Raw genomic sequence first — 15647 nt, forward strand, 5'->3', positions numbered from 1 at the left:
CACCTTCTTACAAAGAATGCATTTGATAAAATCAGTAAAACGATAGGGAAAAATGATTGACAATCAGCCCTATTACACTGTTCCAATTCATTATGAATAATATGCACCAAGTTTTACATTCAAAAAGGAAAGAAAAGGCTAGCCTTCCAGTTAAACATAGCAGCCTGAACACAGAATTCACCTAAAAACCCACAAAGATAAAGAGAACAGGAACATATACAACTGCAAATGAGAGATATCCGAGCATGGAGCTTAGTTTTTCATTTTTCTTCTTTGCTGATTTAAAACTAATCAGAGGGGCTGGGGTTGTGGCTCAGTGGTAGAACACTCACCTAGCATGTATGAGGCACTAGGTTAAATCCTCAGCACCACATAAAGATAAATAAATAAAGGTATTGTGTCCATCTACAACAAAAAAATGTTTTAAAAAAATAAAAATAAGGGGTTGGGGTTGTGGCTCAGAGGTAGAGTGCTCTCCTAGCATGCATGAGGCACTAGGTTCAATCCTCAGCACCACATAAAATGTAAAATAAAGATATTGTATCCACCTAAAACTTAAGAATATTTTTTTAAAAAAATAATAAAAATAAAACTAATTAGAAAGCTCACCTTATTTAAAAGTAGAACATATTACATGTTACTTAAATTTTTTAAAAAAACTAATTTTCTCTGGGAGTTACAAGAGGTCCAATTCTCAATTCACCAAAATAAGCTAATCATATTTCTAGTTATTGTGGAAGAACGAACCAAACCAGAAGAAGGCTATCAACTGGCAATGGGACTTCAGACATGTGTAGATACTGCATCACTTTCAAACATACCTGTGTGTCACAGTCAGGCCGAAGGTTAAGTTCTTCACAGCATTCCCTGGATATCCTTAAAAATATATATTCTTTTGTTTTTTCTTCAATAGTAGCTTCATAAACCTTCTCTTTGGTTCCCTGGGTCTGTGCTAACTTCTCTTTAGGGACTGGTAATAAATAAACAGCATTGACTTTGGTCATCACCAGTCGTCCAGCCAAAGTATCTTCAGAAAGTGTTTCAGTAAGCTTAAAACGCCCAAAAAGTTGTCCATTCTGAGCATACTTTGCACCTCCAGAAACTCCAGTGAGCATGAAGCTTGCTAGAATCTGCAATTGCACTTTAAGGTTGAACCTAAATTAGAAGTAGAAAACTGGTGTGAATATTTTACATCAAAACCATCAAAAACCAAAAGAGTACAAGAAAAATAAATCAAACGTACTAAAAATTAAAAAGTTCCTATCAATTTCACTCTATTTTTTATGTAAGTTTTAACTTACATACTATCTTTCTGCCTCTAATCCAAGTTGGAGACACCAAAAATTTTTTTTAAACATATATGTGTGTGTGTATATTTAGTTGTCAATGGATCTTTATTTTGTTTATTTATATGCAGTGCTGAGAATCAAACCCACACACATGCTAGGCAAGCGGTCTACCTCTGCGCCACCACCCCAGCCCCCAAAACTTTTTTAAAGTGAATAAACTTCCATGCAAGTTATATAAAGATGCATACCTGGTTGTGTTAAAGAGTACCCACATTCAGAAAAGTCTGAGTGTTGAAAAATGAAACTAAAGATGATTTTTAAATAAAATGAACTACTATGTATTAACTAATATGAAAGTCAGCTTAAACACACCACTGGGATAACAAAGACATTAAAATCACCTGGGACCAGGACAGTCATCCCATCAAAAAACTACAATGAACTTTAACTGATTGCTTTCCAAGCAAAACAGACTAAAAGATTCTAACCATAAAATTTATCTTTCAATAACATTAATGAAAAACAAGCATAATATAGGATATAGCTCAGTTGGCAGAGTGTTGCCTGGGTTCAATCCCCAGCACTGCCCCAAAAAAAGAAGGCAAATCTCATGCAGGAATTATGTCAAAAGAAGTTAAAATCCATCTTACTAGAAAATAGTTGTAGTACCCACTCACACTTCCATGTGTACATAAGCACACAGAGAATTAAATATGAAAGCAGCACAAACAATCACAATTAATCTACATAGTTAAGAAATGTGAAGAGAAAGTTTAAAGTTGGTTGACAATTCTTTGCCATTCTGAAAAAGTACTGACAATGTGATAAGAAGCAAGGGAAATATTTTCTACTCTTTCTTAGAAGATATAAAACATTTGAATGAAAAAGAAATCATATTGTTTGAAATATAATATCCAGTTAAGGAAAAGGCTATTGCTAAAATTTTTTTTTCAGATCTTCCTTTGCATATATGACATCAAGAATACCTTATAAGGGCTGGAGTTGTGGCTCAGTGATAGAGCACTTGCCTAGCATGTGTGAGGCACCTCTCAGCACCACATATAAATAAATGAATAACAGCTTTAAAAAAATATGTCAACATCTTTAAAAAATTATGTACATATGAAAAGAAAACCTTATAAATCCCTAAGGGAAAAAAACTATTTTAAAAAACATAAATTTCTTGGGCTATGGCTGTGGCTCAGCGGTAGAGCGCTTGCCTAGCATGTGTGGGGCCCTGGGTTCGATCCTTAGCACCACATATAAATGAATGAATGAGTGAATAAATAAATAAATAAATAAGTCCAACTATGACTAATAAATAAGTTTCTTCACTAGAAATATGTACATTAGCCGGGCTCAGCGGCATACACCTGTAATCCCAGCAGTTTGGGAGTCTGAAGCAGGAGGATCATGAATTCAAAGTCAGCTTCAGCAAATTTTCTTTTTCTTTTTTTTTTTTTTAAGAGAGGAGAAGAGAGAGAGAGAATTTTTTTTGAGAGAGAGAGAGAGAATATTTTAATAGTTATTTTTCAGTTTTCGGCGGACACAGTATCTTTATTTTTTTATTTTTATGTGGTGCTGAGGATCAAACCCAGAGCCCTGCGCACGCCAGGCAAGCGCATTACCGCTTGAGCCACATCCCCAGCCCCTTCAGCAAATTATTGAGGCACTCAGCAACTCAGCAAAACCCTGTCTCTAACTATAAAAAGGGTTGGGGATGTGGCTCAGTGGTTAAGCACCTCAGGGTTCAATCCCTGGTGTGTGTGTGTGTGTGGTGTGTGTGTGTGTGTGTACATCAAATACCATAATTAAAATATTATATTAAAATTATGGCCAGGCGTGGTGGCACATGCTTGTAATCCCAGCAGCTCAGGAGGCTAAGGCAGGAGGATCATGAGTTCAAAGCCAGCCTCAGCAAAAGTGAGGTGCTAAGCAACTCAGTGAAACCCTGTCTCTAAAATACAAAATAGGGCTGGGGATGGCTCAGTAGTTGAGTGCCCTGAGTTCAATCCCCAGTACACACATACAAACACACACACACACACACACACACCCCAAAATTATGACTATCCATTTTTATATTATAAAGCTACAAATTATATTTGCTTAGAGATATTTTTATAGAATTTAGAAAATATTTAATGAAAATAACAGATCTGAACAGTTATTTATGTTTTTAATAAGTCATAAAAGTTCACAGGCTCCATTAGTAATCTTATTTATTTATTTATTCATTCATTCATTCATTCATTCATTTATTTTGTGGGGCTGGGGATTGAGCCCAGGGCCTTGTGCATGCAAGGCAAGCACTCTACCAACTGAGCTATATCCCAGCCCTCCATTAGTAATTTTAAAACACATTTTACAACAGAACATTTAAGGCTTCAAAAAGAGATATATAAATATATACTGAAATTCATATTAAATAACATGGATTTATATGAAGATCAAATAAATTATAGCTGAATATATATACAATATATGGAATCTCTAAAAATCATGTTATATTTCCCTCATTCTCAAGTTAGACAGGTTAAGGTGGTAATTTGAAGAAATGCAGATTGTATATTATCTAGTTATGTGTGACTGGAATTAGCACCTAGTATCCAAATAACAATAAGCCTTAAAATGAAATGAAACACTCCTCCATTTACATATAATCTCTGTTAACCTACTTTTTTTTTTTAAATAAAACATGCTGTTTTAAAGAACAAAAACCTTTATGTTACACATGCTTTCTTAAATGAGGCTAAAATTTTATTTGCCTTTTACCATCCAAATAACTTAAGAAAGGTCCGGGGTCATTAAGACTTCCCCCACAGGCAAGAGATTACTTCTAGTGCATTCCCGACTCACAAAGGACCTCTTTGTTGCTAAAGGGGATGTACAACACTTTCAGAACCTTTTTATCCCCTTCATTTTGTAACCACTCTCCTCTCTTTAAACTTCCTCTTCCCCTGACTTCAGTTAAGACATACTCTCCTAGTTTTCTCACTACCTCTATACTTACTCCTCCATCTTCCATCCAAGATCAGCCACCTTATCAAAGCTCTACCCACTGTCTTCTTACTTGTGCTCTACATTCTCCTAGGTAAGGTTGACCTCTCCCAGATCTACAGCACGAGGCTCACACACTCTCAAAACCCATAAACGCAAACTGGAATCACCATGTGACCTCTTCAAGGTGTCCCCCAAACCAATCCTCCCATGTATTAAACAACTTAGGGAACAGCATTAACTTGCACCCAGGTGTCCAAGCCAGAAATCAAATCATTCTTTTTTTTTTTTTCTTTCTTTTTTTAAGAGAGAGAGAGAGAGAATTTTTTAATATTTATTTTTCAGTTTTTGGTGGACACAACATCTTTATTTATTTTTTATTTTCATTTTTTTTATGTGGTGCTGAGGAACCCAGCGCCCCACACAAGCCAGGCGAGCGCACTGCGGCTTGAGCCACATGCCCAGCCCCTCAAGTCATTCTTAACCTTGCCTGACATGAACCTGTGTTCCATATCATCACTAAGCCCTGGTAGTTCTGAATGGTCCTCAGTTCCTTCTCCTCCAATTCATCTGCATCTCAACATTTTTAACTTGGATTATTATAACAAATTTACAGTATAACTTCTTTTTTTAAATCTATTCTTTACACCACAATTAAAGGTCTTTGTACAGCTCTGAGGATAAAGTAAAAAAAATTCTCTCTCTCATCTACCAGGCCCCACCCATATGCCCTCCACTGCAACTATAAATGATCAACTTGCAGGTTCCCCTAAAATTCTATGCTCTTATTCTTATATCCTGTTTCTTTTAACTCAATTCTTTTGACTTACTTCTGAACCTAACAAATCTATACCCATATAAATGTGATTTATATTTATATATTTATATAGCATATAAATGCGATTCAGTGTTTTTTTGTTTTACAATTCAGTTTAAATACCATCTGCTCCCAAAAGCAGACTTGAGGCTGCTCCCAAAAGCAGATTTGATTCCCTTCTTGAGTAGACTCAGCTCCTCTCCCTTCTAATATGGGACAGATGCCTCTTCTGTGGGGGCCCTGGATTCCTCCACCAGAATGCTGCTACACTTATGGTCTGTCTCTGTACCAAATTATAACTTGTAGGACACAAGGAAGCATATCCTGTTTGCCTTCTAGTAACTAGCCTAGAACCGAACACTTTGAATACTCAAAAATTTAATTCTGTTCCCTGAATTAACAATACATTTCTGTTAGAATCTAAATTTTTGCCATGCACCATATTCTCATTTCAAACACTTCACAGTATTCCCTAACAAATTCTTGAAATATATTTCTCAATGATCGTAATATATTAAAAAATTTCATTGCCATATCTATTTTAGAATCTACCATCACAAAACACTTGATCACAATTTAGCAGGCATGAGAAATTAATTTTTCAGTTTGGGAGCAACAAAAGAATCCTCTTGTGATATTTAGTTGTGTGCTGCAGCAAAACTCTTTGAGGTAGAGGCACTAAAAAATAAAAATCCTAAGAAAAACAGCTTCTGCTGCAGAAAATTCATCACTTATTCAAGATGAAGATATTTCAGACTTTCTACTAGTAGTTATAGATGCTAATATTTAACTTTTCCAAAAGATGAACAGATTAAACCTAAATTTCAATCAGTAATTTCTCTTAGGAATTAAAATATAATTTTTAAAATTTAGTAACTCAGAAATACTTATAAAATATAGCTTATAATTAACAAACATATTTATTATAAAGAAAAACCACCTTTTCATTGTTGCATGCCACATTTTGAAATCTACCTTAAAGTTTACATAACTACTAACCTTTAGATGAAGTAGAATAAACAGCCAACAGAATTTTCAACAAATTTAAATCCATATTTGTAGCTAATAAAAAACATGATTCTGGCAACCACTATACCTCTTAAGTGATATTTTAATTGCTTAAAAAAAATCAAAGCTATATAGTGAATTTCATCTCATGCAATTTCTGACTAACAAAAGTAAAACTAAGTGGAGGGTTTGGGGATATAGCTCAGTTGGTAGAGTGCTTACCTCCCCCATGCACAAGGCCCTGGGTTCAATCTCCAGCACCACAAAAATAAATAGATAGATGGATAAATAAATGGGAAAAAGAGAAGAAAATCTTAAAAAAAAAAAAAAAAAAAGTAAACCTAAGTGGAAAGATAACCCCTGGGTTTACTGAGGCAGAGCAACAGACAGAGGGATAACCAACAGAAGCCACACCATCTTCATGATGAAACATGCATCCCACATGAGGCCATCATGCCAGCTGGGGCACTGAGAAGCAGACACAATGGCCTAGTCGGGCAGACTGCTGCACAGTTTAACTGACACAACAGCTTCAGCTAAAGTCAATTCTTTTGAAAATCTCTCTCTTAAAATCAGATAGATTTGACTTCTAGGTAGGATTACAGAATGAACATCAACAGGAGGCTGAGGATAGGTAAACCAAAAACAAATCTCAAAAGAACTCTGAAGCTTTCTCTAAAATTTAAGTGAAATGCAGTATCCTTACCACCTACACACATCTCTCACTAAAACAATATAATCATAATTTCTAGGCTGCTTTAAAATATCACCTCTTTAAAAAAAAATAGAGACCCATTCATATCAATAAAAAAAATTTTTCTAAATATGAATTCCCTTGATACTACTTTCAAAATTAGTAACATTCCACCTTAAACTGTCAAAGTTCTTTCACAAATGAGTGATACACTCTGTGGGACCTTAGGAAATATCCTATCAATCATGTGGTTGGTCTGACTACAATGTCACTAACAAACATATTTCAGTGCATACAGAATACACTTATTACTGTCAATACACATCCAAGCATTTCAAGAGATGAATCTATTTAACCATTCCATTGCTTTCTATCTTTAAACTGGATCTCGAACCACAACAGAACAATTCTAATATTATTTTGCTGGTCCAGTTGATTTTAGTCATCAACTGGACCAGTAAAATAATCAAGACACAATGGAGTATGGTCCTAGGACCAAATTCAATAATCCAGATTGTTTTCATACAACCCTTGATTAAGAATGTATTTTACTTGTTGATTGATTGTATGTCCTCCTCTGAGAAGTGTCTGTTCAGGTCCTTGGCCCATTTGTTGATTGCGTTATTTGTTTTCTTTCAACAAGTACATGAAAAAATGCTCACAATCTCTAGCAGTCAGAGAAATGCAAATCAAAACCACCCTAAGATACCATCTCACTCCAGTAAGATTGGCAGCCTTTATGAAGTCAAACAACAACAAGTGATGGCGAGGATGTGGGGAAAAGGGGACACTTGTACATTGCTGGTGGGACTGCAAATTGGTGCGGCCAATTTGGAAAGCAGTATGGAGATTTCTTGGAAAGCTGGGAATGGAACCACCATTTGACCCAGCTATTCCCCTTCTCGGTCTATTCCCTAAAGACCTAAAAAAGAGCATACTACAGGGACACTGCTACATCGATGTTCATAGCAGCACAATTCATAATAGCAAGACTGTGGAACCAACCTAGATGCCCTTCAATAGACGAATGGATTAAAAAAATGTGGCATTTATACACAATGGAGTATTACTCTGCATTAAAAAATGACAAAATCATAGAATTTGCAGGGAAATGGGTGGCATTAGAGCAGATTATGCTAAGTGAAGCTAGCCAATCCCTAAAAAACAAATGCCAAATGTCTTCTTTGATATAAGGAGAGTAACTAAGAACAGAGTAGGAAGGAAGAGCATGAGAAGAAGATTAACATTAAACAGGGATGAGAGGTGGGAGGGAAAGGGAGAGAGAAGGGAAATTGCATGGAAATGGAAGGAGACCCTCAGGGTTATACAAAATTACATATAAGAGGAAGTGAAGGGAAAGGGAGAAAAAAAAAAAAAAGGGGGAAAAATGAATTACAGTAGATGGGGTAGAGAGAGAAGAGGGGAGGGGAGGGGAGGGGAGGGGGGATAGTAGAGGATAGGAAAGGCAGCAGAATACAACAGATACTAGTATGGCAATATGTAAATCAGTGGATGTGTAACCGATGTGATTCTGCAATCTGTATACGGGGTAAAAATGGGAGTCATAACCCACTTGAATCAAAATGTGAAATATGATATATCAAGAACTATGTAATGTTTTGAACAACCAACAATAAAAATTATAAAAAATTTTAAAAAAGAATGTATTTTACAAAATAGACATATAATGTAGACTATATGGGGTGTTCCCAAAGCCTGATATAGTTATAATTTGGCCCTTTGCCACAAAAGTTTGAGCCCTGTACTACATCAGAGTTCAACAGCTGCTTATAGACATCGCCAAATTCATTTTTAAAAATATATCTTGATTATATTATTTATGCCTAAGGAATTAACAATCAAGCTGGGCACAGTATACTCCCAGCTACTCAGGAGGCTGAGAAAGGAGAAACACAGATTCAGTGCCAGCCTGAGCAACTTAGTGAGGCCCTGTCTCAAAATAAAAAATAAAAAGGGTTAGGGACAGGCAGGGTACTGCATACCTATAATCCCAGTGTCTTGGGAGGCTAAGGCAGGAGGATCATGAGTTCAAAGGCAGCCTCAGCAAAAGCAACTCAGTGAGACCCCATCTCTAAATAAACTACAAAATAGGGCTGGGGATGTGACTCAGTGGCTGAGTGCCCCTGAGTTCAATTCCTGGTACAAAAAAGAAAAAGAAAAAGGGCTGGGATGTAGCCACTGGTAGAGTGTAACATCCTAGGATCAATCCTCAGCACCACAAAAAATAAAAATATAAAAAGAATTAACAATCAAATGTGAATTGAATTTAAGGCAACATTAAAATGCATATAAACACCATCTTAAAATGATTAGAGAAAACAAATTATAAGCAACATATGAAACTCTGTCAGAGACTTTTGAAAATCTGTACAATCTATTTAATGTTTGTACCTTGTCTACAGGCTCCCCATACCCTCTAAGAACTCTAATTAGTAAAAAGCATTTGCTTGTTTGTATGTATGCCAATTCTTTACTGTACTTCACTAATTTTATAAGCCAGCCAAATTCAAAAGGGTAATTTACTAACCTCCATGTCCAGAGCTACCTTTGAGTGACAATTATCACTGGAAATTTTCCAGAATTCTCTGGCACAAGACTATCTACTTGTCACATGTTACACTTGGAGGAGTGAATTCTCATTTCCAGATACTTCTAAACTCTTACACATTTAGCATATATACGACATTAAAAGTGATGCAACTGCTTATATTCAATTTACAAATATCCCTATTGGAGTCAATAACTATGATCTAAACTTAAAGATTAAAAAATAAAGCTCAAATGTTCCTATAAAAAGGCTATATACTGCCGGGTGCAGTGGTGCCCACTTGTCATCCCAGTGGCTCTGGAGGCTGAAGCAGGAGGATCATGAGTTCAAAGCCAGCCCCAACAAAAACAAGGTGCTAAGCAATTCAATGAGATCCTGTTTCTAAATAAAATACAAAATAGGGCTGGGGATGTGGCTCAGTGGTCCAGAGCCCCTGAGTTCAATCCCCAGTACCAAAAAAAAAAACTATATACTATATTACACTGTCCTACCACAATGTCTATGTTCTATCTTACCACAATCTCTTCTTGTCATACCTAAGAACATTTTTACACCTTAATTAGGAGTGGATTTTACAACAAAACAAAACAAAGAAGACTTGCATTAACTATTGCAGTAGATGAGGTGCAGTTTCCTTTACATTTCTATATTCACTTTTTCTTATTGTAAGATTAATATGTGATCTCTGAAGAACATTTCAAAAGTAGAGAAAACTTGGAGCATAAAAGTCACCTTTAATTCTACCAACCAGAATACTGTCTTAACTCTTTCCAGTATTTTTATAAATATACATAGATGTATGTATGTGCATATAAATATGTATACACAAAAAATTAGAATGGCAGCAGGTAAAGGATTATAACTACCATATTTTCTTCCTTAATGTTGTATCATGAATATCTTTTCTACATTAAAAATTTCATAAGAACATAATATTCAATCATATGGCTAAACCCTAATTGATTTTTCACTACTCTTTGAAACATGTTTATATCTGCTTCAAGATGATTCCCCATAAGTAAAATTACTATAGCAAAAGGGTCCAACATTTTTAAAAATCCACAAACTGTCAAAACAGACTTCCAGAATTATCATGGCAACTTAGTTCATGATCGGTGTTCCTTTCATATTGCTGTCATTTTCAGGACCGTCTTGTCATGGCTTTAGAAGCCCTCACAAGGTGCTCTAGTGTGAACTTGCAACCACTAAGCTTCTTGATCAGTATCTGACCTTCAGAGTTTAAAGGGTTTCTTTTTTCCACTCAGACAAATTTCCATTTTGAAAAGATGATTTTTTAATCTATCAGCGTTCTAGTCTTTAGCTTTAAGTTCTAAAGTAATAAAATGATGGACAATCTTGAATAAAATATTAAATAGTACTTAATTTATAATTTTTTCTGAATTTCTAGTACAATACTCAAAAATAGTCTCAAAGATTGTAAGCTTCTAACCTTTATTTCTTCCCATTATTTGTGATTTATCATAATGTTCTTTCCTAAGGGAAGGACTCTATGATAATGTAAACAAAATGTAGGCATACAAATAATGTAAATAATGAACAAAATATAAGCCATTGCCCATTTTTTTACTAATGATTTCATTAGAACAGTCTATAAGTAGAATCAATAAAAGCCTTTTAAGAGCTCATAAGTGAAACATGATATAAACATGATAGAATAAAATTTCATAAAAATAAATTAGACTGACTTTGTACATGTACTTAATCCCGAGCTAGATACTTTTGAAAGTTAGATCATGCTTAACCTATAAAGTAAAAAGTTTTCACTTTTTCTTTTCTGCATATGTACTTAGTAAGTGTTGTGGTTTAGATATGAGGTGTCCTGCAAAAGTTCCGGTTACTGCAAGAAGATTTAGAGGTAAAATGATTAATTTTTAAGAATGTGACCTTAGTAGTCCACCCTAGTTTGAATGGACCAAGTGACTGCATGCAAACGAGATTTTTTTTTAAATTCATACCCGCAGTGACGCATCTCCTCCAGCCACACCTACCTGCTTATAGTCACTAGTCCATTCAAACTAGGATGGATTGCTTAGGTAACAGCTCCCCTAATCTGATCATTTCATCTCTAAATAGACCTGCATTACTGGTGCTTTGGGGGGACACCTCATATCCAAATCATAACAGTAAGTGTTTAGAATCTATTAATAATATTAATCATAAGACAGTGATAAGACAGCTTGACAAAGAAAACTATGTTGGCTAGGTTATACTCAAAAGGAAAAATACTTATAAAAGATGATTTTTCCTAAAATAATCAAAAAAGCTTTTGATTTAAATACTTAGTCTTAACCTGTGGCACATGGGTAGAATATCAAGGATGTTGAAAGTAATCATAAACTGAGATAAAGCTGTTTTATCATCCATTTTTCAGAAGACCTAAATCATTTTATTCTTAATAACTTTAAAAATATGTGGTTTCCTTCCGTTTTTGAACATTTCTCATTGAGTGCTTGCTGTGACTACATTCTCTGAAAGCTCTTAAGAACAGGGATTACAGATTTACGCGCAGCACATGGGAAAGAGCTGCCCCCTCGGAGAGGGATGCTCAGCAAGGCCTTGTAGAGATGGATGACATCTTTAACAGGGTTCCTGCCCTGACACACACACATCACAGCTATTGAAGACGGACAGAAAGCAGCTCTGCTATCTAGATAGATGCAGCTAATGAAGAACCACTACCTACTTCCTGTCTTCACTTTGGCACACCTCCATTTTAAAAATTAAAATACCACCCAAAGGGGAGATTAAAAGAAAAAAAAAGGAAAGAACATGCTTCTGAAGTAACTTACTTGCTGACTTCTTTATACTGGGCTATCTCCTCAATATAAAGAAGGTCATGCAACCGCGACTGATAGTTGGTCTTGGTCAATGATTTGTCTAAAACCGACTGGGTAAACAGCTGGTCAGCAGACAGAGGAATTTGGTATCTGATAAGAAGGCTCTTCTCCAAATCAGTAGTTTCATTAGGTTCAAAATCTATAATAGTCTTAGAAGAAGAATCCCAACGCTTAGCAGTGGTTACTAGCTGTTGTTTTGCATGCATCAGATATTCAAGATCTAAATGGAAACAAAAAACACATTTATAAAGGAACACAACATTAAAATTCACAAATAATACACATTTGGGTAAGAGAATTTAATAGACTACAGCTAAAATTCTTAAAAATAAAAGAATACAAAAACCCTTTGAGAGTACTTTCCCTAGTTCAGACATTTCTTTTGTCTATTTTAGCAAAAAAATATTAATAGGAATCTATGAAAAGAATATCTTTAAAAAAAAAAACATAAGATTAGGACATACCACAAACAGTTGTTAACATTTTTAAAATGTAGATTAACACTTAGAACTTTTCAGTCAAGAGAAATCTGATCTGCAGGAAAAAGATGATAAATTCCTCATAAGATAATTTTATAAGGTATAATCACTTTCCTCCTCCTATCAATATCTGCCCTATTATAGAAAGAGAGATTAAAAAGCTGAAAAGTTAAATATTTTCTTATGTCGAAAAGCAGACACTATCTGAAAATCAACTTACTACAAACAAAAATCTTTTAGAAGACACACAAGTATAATACTACTGATTCCTCATCACAATGTGACACAATGCCATTCAAATGCCATTTCTGAAAAATCCAGTTTAGCCTCAGTTAAATTATTGGTAACTGTAGCACAGAATCAAAATGAATAACTGTTCAATCTTCTGACATCTCTGAAAGAAATGTGGATACAACCAGCACATCATAAGAAACTCAGAGTGTGCAGACCCCATGCTCAGTTTACAGTGTGCACAGATTTCTATTACCGGGTGAAAAGTACGTACACCTATAAAAACGAAACTTAACCAAAAGGAAAAAACTATTCCACTGACTAACTAGGCCAAAATCCAGTTTTAGTAAAACAAAATGGGAAAACAAGGTTTCACAGTTCAAATTAAAATTCGAGGAAGAAATAAAAAGTTCTGACAAAAGATCTGTGAGTCTCCAAAGCACAAAGATAAGTTATCCTAAAGGATCTATTAAATGAGAACATAGGCAAAAATTGGCATGTCTTGCTCAATGAGTGAGTGTGCAAATTTTAAATATTACATATACATTAAAAACATGTTAAGTATAGTCCTCCACTAAGAGAAATTTCTAAATTGTAGCAAATAGCAAATCCCTAACCTTTGTTCCCTTAAAAGTCATTTTTACATGACCGCTTCATAATTTCTTAAATGTCAACATAAACATAACAATCATCATCAAGAGGTAAAGATTATCTGCTCATTAAAAATCTGCATTTTAAAATGGCAATGCTGGGGTGGTGGCTCAGTGGTAGAGCACTTGCCTAGCATGTGTGAGGTACTGGGTTCAATCCTCAGCACCACATATAAATAAATAAATAAAGGTCCATCAACAACTAGTAAAAATATTTTCTAAAAAATAAAATGGATTGATACTCTGTTCTTGTAGTAGCCTCATAAGAAAGTTTCCTAAAGTTAGTCTTCTTCCTAAATCCTATCATCTTCCTAAAATTGAACACTACATTCACTCGTTAGAGCATAACTGCAAAAAGAAATTATACAAATGCCAACAATAAACAGATGATACCATCACTAAATGTCAGATGCTCATTATCATCATAAAAGGATGTCTGGATTTGCACTCATTTAATGACCTAACTTAATAGTGCTTAATGGTCAGTAGGTGCTAAGACTGTCTCTGTGAAGAGAGGGAGGGAGCCACGGGCATGGGACAGGGCCACTACTGAGCTCATTGTCATCCCCTCCTGCAGCACACGTGCACCCACTAGAAGAAACCTGGCCTGAGCCAGCTCCTCACGGGTGCGCACTTTTCTTCAATCTACATTAGGCTGAAATGGAAAACACTCTGGAAAGATGAAAGTGAACAAGTTAGGATCCAAATTCATAAAACCATACAGGGAGAGTTTAACACTGACTTATTAACCAATTCCTATCACAATAAATCCCAAATCTCACAGAAATTACAATCTAAAGAATTTCTTCCCCTGAGATACAGTAAGCAGAAACTATAAATATATTTTAAGAGAAATCCATAAGGAAAACTTACAAAGATAATTATAATATATCTAAAGTTTTGAAGATACCTTAAGGGAAGGGCTTCCACTATCAAAAACAGAATTCAAGATTGGAATATCTAGTCTGACACTTCCCAACTTCCCTAGCTCTTCTGATACTGAGAATAGCAGCTGGCTCTCCTCTCAGCCACAAAGTTGCTATTCCAAGATAGCATCCAAGGTTTACTTTGTTTTGAAGTATGTATTGCAGCCAACTTAAAATGTAACTTTAACAGGGCTTAGAGAGTGGGTAGGAAGACAGTAAGGGGGAAAAAAATCCCGTGTTCTAAGTAGCCATCACAAGAGCAAACACACAAGAGGCATGTGATGAGTGGGTTTTAAATATGAAATTTATTAAAAACAGCTGCTTTTATCTAGGACTTGTAGATAAAATTAAATGCTTCCTAATTCCAAAATCAGAAAATAAGACTCTTGCTTAGAAAGTATTTTGGTCTGTAATCTGACAAACCTTGACTGCTCAACTTTACAATAGAATAAAATTCGAGTAATCACCAGCTGCCACTTCCACTGTGTTCCAATATCCTTCCTTTCCCCAAACTTCTACCTAGAATCAAGAGGACTATCTCTTTTTCTCCTTTAATGCTACAGGGGATGAAACCCAGGGCCTCACACATGCAGGCAACGGGTTCCACCACTAAGTTTACTTCCCCAGCCCTATTTTTGCTCTCTTAATGAGGCTAACAAAAAGTTAAAACAGCAGAGTGACAGCAGAAGTAATTCATACTCTGTGCACACTTACACTCTGTTCCGTTTATCTTTTATTAACAAACTATTTTTTAAAACCTATTTTTCTCCTGTTTTTCTAATCATATTATATAGAGACAGGTACAAAAATATGCTCTTAATTTACCAACAACTTTGGCAGTTGGGAATAATATTTCAATCACACTAAATTTTATGTTAATGTTAACATATCATGCTGTACTCATAGTAGAAAAATGTATAATATCAAGTTTTCAGATTTAAAGACAAGAGTTACTTTCAACATGTTGCTTCCCACATATTCAAAACACAATTCCAAATCAGTACTTTCAAGCACAAGTTTTCTTCGATCAATCAAACTGTGGTAGGAAGTATACACTGAGTTTACTTTGTAAGTAAGGGGAAAACTCACTAACTTCCTTTCCTTGTGGATGTCTTTTGCTGCACAT

The 15647-nt window shown here is 35.2% G+C and overlaps 1 protein-coding gene across 3 annotated transcripts in view; it reads right to left on the minus strand.

The window, feature by feature from the left end:
* The window catches only part of Helz (helicase with zinc finger), a 165388-nt gene that overhangs the window by 87676 nt on the left and 62065 nt on the right, over nucleotides 1-15647 (minus strand). For all 3 annotated transcript variants that reach the window (XM_058572203.1, XM_046422612.1, XM_046422611.1), the window contains exons 13-14: nucleotides 12188-12455; nucleotides 822-1155 (exon numbers count right to left, since the gene is read on the minus strand). In XM_058572203.1, coding sequence (XP_058428186.1) covers nucleotides 822-1155; nucleotides 12188-12455 — 602 coding nt within the window. The remainder of the gene's footprint in view (nucleotides 1-821; nucleotides 1156-12187; nucleotides 12456-15647) is intronic.

Source organism: Marmota monax, unplaced genomic scaffold (assembly GCF_021218885.2).
Source record: "Marmota monax isolate L192 unplaced genomic scaffold, Marmota_monax_Labrador192_F-V1.1 WCK01_AAM20220418_F8-fsc00173, whole genome shotgun sequence".
Taxonomy (NCBI): Eukaryota; Metazoa; Chordata; class Mammalia; order Rodentia; family Sciuridae; genus Marmota; species Marmota monax.